This window comes from Myiozetetes cayanensis, unplaced genomic scaffold, assembly GCF_022539395.1.
Source record: "Myiozetetes cayanensis isolate MyiCay16 unplaced genomic scaffold, myiCay2020 scf1, whole genome shotgun sequence".
Classification (NCBI taxonomy): Eukaryota; Metazoa; Chordata; class Aves; order Passeriformes; family Tyrannidae; genus Myiozetetes; species Myiozetetes cayanensis.
The window spans coordinates 52633299-52642591 of NW_026086604.1; the positions used below are offsets into that span (position 1 = coordinate 52633299).

Consider the following 9293-nt stretch of genomic DNA (forward strand, 5'->3'; position numbering starts at 1 on the left):
GTTTGAATTTTTCTAAAATGACAAAAGGTGGTTGAGACTTTTTTTTAACTGGCATGAACACTGTCAACAGAATTGAATTAGTAATTAGCTTAGTATTAACTCAGAATTAGCTTAGTAATATTTCTGGAGGTCTGCTTGACAATTCGTGTGAATACTTAGTTTGTATGTATTCTTTGGTAGTCTTCTAAAAAATCACTGGTAATACACTACAATAGACAAAGTATTACTGTGCACACACTTGTTGGTATTTTTAACTCTGCAAACAGATGTTGCACAGCAATCCACAGGTGCTTCTATAATCTTCATTTTTCACTAAGTGTTTACCAGTTCCAGTTCCAGTTTGACCTGGAACAGTAGAACATCTTCTTAAATGTACTCCTCAGTTCTGGGCTTCGGAATGCAAAAATCATAGGGTTGATGATCGCATTGCACATTATGAGTGTTCCATTCACATGGAAAATGGACATGTAGCAAGCACAGTAAGGGTTATGTGGGCAAAACCTGGCTAAGAGAATGTGAAGAACAAAGGGGGCCCAACAGCAAAGGAAAACTCCTAGAAAAATAGTCAGTGTAATTGCTCCTTTCATGTTAGTTCTCTGGTGGACTGTGCTGGTGGGCAGCGAAGCAATCATTTTGGCATGAGATCGAGCCAGGAGGAACATATGGACATAGAGGCACAGTATAAAAAACATCATTAAAGGGAACAGGATAGTGAAGGGAATGACTGTTGCAGCTTCATAGGAGAAGAGGGCAATGGCAATGCTACTGCCAGCACAGAAAGTCCAAATGATTGCCAAGATAACCAAGGCCCTTCTCATTGTCATGATATTATGGTACCGCAAAGCATAGAAGATAGTGATGTATCGATCTGCTGCAATAGCCAACAAGCTGAAAATAGACCCCAGTAAAGACAGAATGAACATGGAATCCATGGCATCATCCAGTTTTTTCTCAAAGTCCCCATGACGTGTCAGGTATCCCATTTTGCACAAGATGATAAAGATGTTCTCCAGAGTCTTGTACAAGCTACCTAACATGTCTGAAATGGCTAAACTGCAAATGAAGAAGTACATGGGCAAGTGCAAATTCTTGTTTCTAACAACAGCAATAAGGATAAGCAGATTTTCCAGCATCCCAGCAGCAGCAACAGTGAAAAACACTTCCTCTGGCACAACAACCTGGGTGCAGTCAGTGACATTTAACGAAAAATCACTTATATTTTCGAGGGAAGGAACGTTTGTCTGCCCTGGGCGTTTGATTAAGTCGAAAGGCCTCGCAGTGTTCATCTCTTCCGGTCGTGGAAAGATTCTGGATCGCCTTTTTTTAGGTTTGGCTTTATTCTGAAGTTGACCTGTGAATCAGACCATTCTTCTTATGATCAAGGTTTTCTCCTTCATCTGAAGGAATTTTGAGACTTAACTGAAAGGTTTGGAATTTCTCCTACAATAAAACATGTAGAAACATAAATATCAAGAAGAAATTTACCACACAGGTAAGGCAAGAATAGACATTTGAAATATCACCTACTGAAATGGAAAACACATACATTATGACTAAAGAGAGGCACAATTGGACTGGATAAAATAAGATCTATTCAAGACTTTGCAGAACCTTACAGAAAATCAAAGTGTAAATTATCTTTTAGCTTCAAAGTAATTTTAAAAAATAGGTGTAGTGTTCTTTACCAATGGGCATACCACATTTACTGAACTAACCTGACAGACTTCAAGAGTTTGGCAATCTTTACTGGCCTAGCTGTTTGCTTTGAGAAACTCTGGCACTTCCTGCAAGATTTACAGTATTAATAGACACAAATAAGACCAGTGCCAAGATAAACTGTTGTCCAGAACAGTAACATGTTTACCACCACACTGTTGATGGTGTAATGAAGTGCCCTCAATTTAGACATGAACATTTGTAAATATTGATGATTTAGAGGCATGTTAGATAGTAGTGAGAGGCTTCCTTTTCATTTATATTGAAACTGTAATTTGATTTCATGAAAATATTTCTAAGATCCAAAGTACAATCTTTTCTTGTCTGTATTCTACAACAATCTAAAAGACTGATTGTTTATTTCAGCATCAAGGTGATGTTTTCCTTTCCCCATAATGATCCTGATCTAAACTTCCTCAAAACCTATTTCAAAAAGAATAGGCTTTTAACTTTTTCATTATAGATATGATATTAATTTAGCTCAGATATGATGCATAAATTATAAGACACACTTTTTCCTGCAATTTTTATAGCCCCTCTTGCAAACCACAGATGCAGCTGCTATTTGGAAAATCCCCTTCTTTCAAGAACTGATATGTTTTCACTGAAAGGGTTGCCAGGCATTGGAACAGGATGCCCAGAGTAGTGATTGAGTCACTATCCTATGAGGTATTGAAATGATGTGTAGGCAGGGCACTTGGGGGCATGGTTTAGTGGAGGACTTGGCAGTGCTGAGCTAACAGCTGAAATTCGTGATCTTAAAGGTTTTTTCCAACCTAAATTACTCGATGATTGTCCCTCTGTTTTTAAGTTTAAAACAGGTTTCTTTGACACTTTCATATCAATGTCTTAAAATTCCTTTGGACATTTGTTCATAGTCAGGGTTGTTGAATACCATAATACATCATTACTGTTCCAAAGGGAGAAGTCATATTTTAATTACTTTTTATGTAAACAATATGATCTGCAAGCATCAATATCTGTTATCAGGGCAGCTGAACAGCTATCTGAATGTGATTAGCCCTAATGGCAATGGATGTATTTGACCTCTTTCCCATGGAAAACAGGTTTCTAGGTTGGGTTTTCTAATGTTGTCTGCTGAGATTTCCAGTAAGTGCTACTTGTGGTATAGAATGCTGAGAACTGGACCACCTGCCTTCATGAATTTGATTGAAACAAGCTCATTTAAGGAAAGTATTCAGGAAAGTACCCACACATATCTGAAAACATAGGCTGTGCAGTGGAATAAGGAACTGTATTGCACTGCAGCATGCATGAACATTCCAAAGAAAATTAGATCAGCATCTGTCACTAATAAGAATAAGAGACTTGACAATGTCTTTGTAATGATATGCTTTTCCTGTTCTCACCTAGAGCTGCTGTCACAGTTAAGTTTTACGATTTCTAATCTAGCACTCTGTTTAACAATTTTCACTCTCTGTAGAAAGACAACACAGGCATTTCAGACAAAACCTCATTTCAATTGTATTTAACCAGGGGAATCAGTTGGTAAAAATATGTTTATGTCACTGTTTGCTCACAACTGGTTTTCCTAATGTTTCTTTCTTGACATAGTCATATTGCTGAAACAATCTGTCTGAAAAATATGAAGGTTCCTTCACTGAAAACATATAATATTATGAATGGCAAGGTATATTACATCCACTGCTTGTAATTTTACAGTGACATTTTAGTAAGTACAATGTTTGGGCAGAACAGAAAACTTGCAAGGACTTGAGTGCATTTACAGTAAACTGAATAATTACATCACTTAATGTTGTTTCCAAACAATAGAAAACCAGGAAAAGATACTCTTGTTTCAGAGAGTCTCATTTCAGCATATTGCATACTGTTTTATTAGGTTTCCATCAACCTAATTTCATTTAAGGTCTCATTTAAGGTCTAGGAATAAGTTTGTCTGACTAGCAAGAAATGAAAAACAGTCAAAAAGCAACAAATGATAACAGAAGACCTTTGCATCTGAGACACTTTTATAAATGTAGCTGTATAGCAAAAACTGCAAAAACCTCAACCCACTGTTTTTCATGTTTACATTACGACCTGGGGGAGAAATGATCAGGTCAGTAACACTGGATATTCAGAAATACTTTTGATCTAGAAAGAGGCAGTCTCCTGAGCAGGTATAATGAGCAATGAGCTGATGGCAACACTGAAGTTACTAAAAATGCATATATTTGTTGTATTATAAAAAATTTCTATTTGTTTTGTAGTTATCTAAAGCAAGACAAAGCAGCAAACTTGGAAAATGGAAACCAGGACCAGAAACTGTACTGACAGTATCGTACACACTTAGGAAACAAATCAAAGTCAAATTCTCTGTCAATTGTATTCATCACCATGATTATGTTCTGCCTCTTTAAAACACTCTTTTCACTTGGAAAGCATGTTTGCACTGGTTTATATTACACAGCTAAAAGCCAGCACTGGTACTTCTCCTAGTATAAGGCTGAGAATGCACCTGTGGATGCTGGGAGCTCCCAGTACTCCGCAGGATCAACCTTGGGCAGAAAGCACAACTCTCTCCTGTGTGCCCAGTGCCTACTGATAACTAAAATACAATTTTGTCTGTGGTAGAAATGCAATGAATTAGCATCTGAAAGGTCTGGGAATAATAGGTCTGCAGGTCTTATTCATTAAATAAATAAACAACACATTTCCCCTCAGTCCCGAAATGTTAAATAAACTGACCTGGTCAGCTGTACTAGCAATAAAAGTAATTTCAGTTGCAAACTATAATGATAAGATAAAGAAATTACATACCTTAAATACTGTATAAAATCCCAGGTGTTTTTTTGCATCTATTATTTTTTAATAGCAAACTATAATTCCCTTTATCAGAGAGACGCCAGGATGTACTTGTCCTTTAAATAGCTGGCATTAAATAAAACCAGAAAGGGTACTGAGTAGTCTCTTCAGCTTTTGGACTGCACAAAACATCTGAGATAACTAGACAATTATGTAGATGCAATGATTTCTTTCCAGAACTGTGAAATGTATTAATTCCCTGTTCTATGCATGTAAATGTTTTGAAAAATTTAATTAATTAGCAATGAAACAGAATAAGTGGTTTGTATATCAGACACAGTATATACAGTATATTTCACAATCCAAAGCCAAAATGTTTCAATTTTTTATCAAGATATATCTGACAAAAAACTATGGACAATTACCTTTTCTCTTGTTTCTAACTTTTCCAGGTGTACCAGGCATTTAACAAGGAAACAAGCCTCTCAGAAACAGGGATGTGGAGGTTTAATTTTTAAAGAAGCTGTTAAAAAGGAAAAATTGCAACCTTTTTTTTCAAGGGGATAAAGGGCACTGGACCTTTTATAGGCAGGGGAGCTATGAGGACAGAAGGATCCTTACACTTGCTAATGGGCATTTCTTTTTGTCTACCAGCTGGGCTTAGCCCTGAACAAGCAAGTCAAAAAAACACACAGAGGCTGATTCTGCCTTGACCTACACATTCTATAGTGCTTTGCAGTTGTTAAAAGTGACTGTGTCAGAAGAATTACTCCACAATATATAGATGGTTAAGGGTCCTGTTAGCTTCTCTACCTCCTGTAGCTTTTCTAGCCATAATTAAAGTGAAGGTCATTGGTTATCTGAGTACTTAAACTATCTCACTGAATTCTAGGTTGACTGTGCTTAAGGTACCTCAGCATGGCCCGTGTAAAAAAACCTGAACAGAAAACTTTCTTCCTGAGGGACAGTAGCAGATCATAAATGAAACATCCTAAGCTTCAGTTGTTAAAGTCTTGAACGGAACGGTTTACTTCGACAACCTTGATTTTAAATCCCTCACCATTTATTAAACAGACCCAAATAGTGCAGGAAGCATCCAAGAAAGATGCTGAAATTTAGTGGAAGCACAGTTTCTCAATAATGTACTAACATTGTTCCTTTTTGAAGGAAGTTGTGAACGTTCTTCCTTTTTTTTTTTTGTTTGTGGAGGAGAGCTGACTGGTAATTTTGTGAGAGGTTATGGTTTCACAGCAAGCTCTGAGCCACCTGAGCAACTCACCGTGCTGGAAGGCAAATTTCCTGCTCTCCCTTTCTACCTGCACTTCCTTCACTTCTGTTATCTCCCTGGAGCCTTCCAAACCTTTTCTTTCCTGAACAGCTATAGCAATTTCTCCTTACATTTTCTCCTTACACCGGGGTGTACCCTGAAAATGGGGTACACTGGTGGGGCTGACTGGTGCAGGGGCTGCAGCACACTGAACTGACGTGTGAGGTGCCTGCAAGCTACCACACATACCAGTTTCCTGAGGGAAACTAACCCTAACTTTGTGAGCCTTATGCCAAAAACTGCATTTTTACCAGTGCCAAGACCATGCTGTTTCTATCCAGCTCAGATGTCCCTAGCAGCATAACAATCTATGTACAAATCCCAGCATGAGTAGTTCCTTACTACTGAAACTCCTATGCCAGGGTTCCTCCTCTGTGAGGGTTGATTAACCAGATCCTTCTTCTTAGGGAACTATTCACAGTCCTATGGGTCTTTCCTTTGGGAATCCTGCTGAAAGTATTGGTGTTTCTCATCAGGAACCAAGGCAGCAAAAAAAAGTGTGCATTTGATAATTTTGTCTCATGCAAAACTAAAAAAATCTATATTTCAAAAACTTTGTTCAGCAGGCACTGAATGAAATGGCAGCTGTGAATGGCAGAAGAGTAACAGCATTAATTTCCATCCTCTTCTGAATGTGAACAATCTCAGTCACTGGCATTTAGGTGTAACAGAAAGATCTCTTTCCAAAGAAGGTCTTTCAGGAACATGAGTTTCCCCTGCTTACTGTTGTAGGTACATGCTAGAAAAAAGCACCATGTAGTCAGAGGACAGTGAGGTAGCTGGACTCTTTGCTTATGTTTAATTTTTCAGGTGCCAGAACCTGTATCTTTTCATTAAAGTAAACACTGTTCATGTGAAAAACTATTTTAATACAGAATACAGTAGTTGTAGTTTTGATGTAATATTTTTCCTTCTAAGTATTTTTTTAAATTTTTTATTCTTTAAAATTACAGTCTAGGTAAAGCTATATCCAACAAGGGTGTGTGAGAACTGTTAGGAAAAATCAAGATGCTATGATACCTGGTGTTATCATATCATCTTTTGAAATTTTATGAAAAACTCCAATTAGTATCCATAATGTGTTAGATAATTTATTCTTTTGCTTTGATCTCCCTCTAGCGTTCAGGAAAATAGGGTTAGCTAGGTGTTAAGGACTGATTACAGCTATTCTGATTCCTCACATGTGTGGACAATATATAACATTTTGTTGCCTAAACTTAAGTTCAGGAACTGTCATCAGATCTAAAGAAATGTCTGTTGTATAACGTTGTTCTCTGACATGTATCTTGGAGATTTACCGCATCAGAATAATGAATATACATCCCGTATGATTTCAATGTCTAGTACTTTCTTAGAAATAACTTTACACTGATAGAGATGGTACTTTCTGAAGAAAAGAGCAGAGACAAAAAAGGGAAGTATATACATATACAAGCTAATTACAAAAAAAATTATCTTGTAAATAAAGCCATACATATATCAATTGGGCTAATGGCTAGCAAAATATTACTCATATGATTACAACTGTGGCTTCCCTATAAACAGAATTTCTAGAGTGAAATTAGGCTATAAATAATTTGCCAAAATTCTAAAGGTAAGATATGGTAAGATATGAGTGTGTATGTGGATTGAAAATTCCACATACTATGTTTTTCCTGAGTTTGAAAACTGTAAGAATTTTCTGACCAGATCATACACGGGAGGTCTTGCAAAGACTGCAGTTGAAGAAAATTTAAAAGTTTGGTTTACTTCCTATGAATACTTCTTTTACTTTTCCTGTTAAGATCAACATTGTAATAACACAATTATGTGTTTCTTTTATCCTTAATGAAAAATGCTACTATCAGGAAAAATTTCTTTGGATTTAAGGTTAAGTATATCCAATATGCTGTGATTTTGTTGCCAACAATAAAAAGCAAAACAAAAAAAGCATCTAAGCTATGCAGAAAGTAATTGGTCAGGACTACTGTTCTCTATATGGTAAGAGTGTAGCTTCATTAAAAACATGCATAGCCCTGGGTACTTCAGCAAAGGTAGCAAGAAAAGTAAAAATTCTTAAGAAAAAATTGTCTGAGTCCTCAATATACTAAAAAAAAAAAAAATAAAGCTTTGCAGGAACAGAGAGGAAAAGGAATTATTTAGGATGTTTATGAATGAAATGGCAAGAACCATTAAAATGACAGAGGGAAAAAGAACTTAAAGTTGAAAAGTCAGGAAATATTTTCTAATGGATTAACTCCTTGTGGCAGTATAATTTTCACATGCAATTGCTGAGACTGTTAGCTATGCTGTTATCTCAAGTACCTGCAACTAAAAAAACTGCATATAGTGTTGGAGGTTATATAAAGACCTTGTTATATATATGTTATATATATATATATATAACATATATGTTATATATGTTATATATAAGACTTGTTTTGTCATGAAGTATAAACACAGAATACTCACAGAGTCATTAGTGAAATAATCCTCTTCATATCAAGTGTGTAGACAATTTATTGAACATGAAAAATCTACAGAGAGATAAAACTAGGACCTGTAGAAAATTGAGTGCTGTAAATGGACTAATGTACTGCTGACTGGTGTTTTGCTTCCTTATCCAGTACTGCACTTCAGAAGGGCCTTTTCCCCGGCACAGACAGCACGTTGTGCCCTGCAGACGGGGAACTTTTCAAGTCATTTGATACACAGCTATCAGGGAAGAGAATGAAATTCAGTGAAGGTTTCCCCTGTTTTTGCTGCTGGACAAGTATAAGTGATCACGAGAGTTGGTTTTTAATCTCACTCTCCACAAAGCTGTTGCTTTGTGAAATTGTGATACATTAAGAAATATAATTATTGTGATACTAAGAAATACAACTATTAGTCTATTGCAGTTTTGAACAACATACTCTACCTAAAAAAACCAACCCAAACCAACCTTGCTGTGCCTGACGCAGGTAATTGCTTTGGAAATGATGCACTTATACCCTTTGCTCCCATCCTTCACCCTGGTAGATCAGTCTCAAGCCATTGGAGTGTGTGGTGACAAGTTACAAATACAGGTTTCTTTGTTAAGATTGTAATGGGATGATTCATCTTTCTTTGAAATATTAGTTACTGTTCTTTCCTATTTGTTTGAGAATAAATTAATTTTAAGCCTATATATAGCTGTAACTTTCTACAAGGAATTAAAAATTATATTGAATTTGAATACAGGACAAATGGCTCTTTGGGATCATTGTAAAAATCAATCAAGAGGCCTTCAAGTGACATTTCTGGAGGCCACCGCTCTGTTCTTACTCTTTCCAGTAAATCATTGCTTGCCAGTAATAATGCCACCACAGAAATGTTATCAACAAGCGTCAAGGAAATCTCCTTTAAAGAGAAGCATTAACCATTTCTTGAAAAAGAAGTTCTGTTTTTCTTCTCTAAAGAAAGCAGTACTCCTAGATTTTCCTTTAGGAGCCATTCATCTTTTCTCTGGCTGTGTTTGCCCCAG

The 9293-nt window shown here is 36.4% G+C and overlaps 1 protein-coding gene across 1 annotated transcript; it reads right to left on the reverse strand.

Moving 5' to 3' along the window:
* Positions 1-244: 244 nt before the first annotated feature.
* Positions 245-1436, reverse strand: MC2R (melanocortin 2 receptor). The gene has a single exon (XM_050316250.1). It carries the CDS (start codon positions 1284-1286, stop codon positions 321-323), a length of 966 nt encoding a protein of 321 aa, XP_050172207.1. The 5' UTR covers positions 1287-1436; the 3' UTR covers positions 245-320.
* Between the last annotated feature and the right edge of the window lie 7857 nt (positions 1437-9293).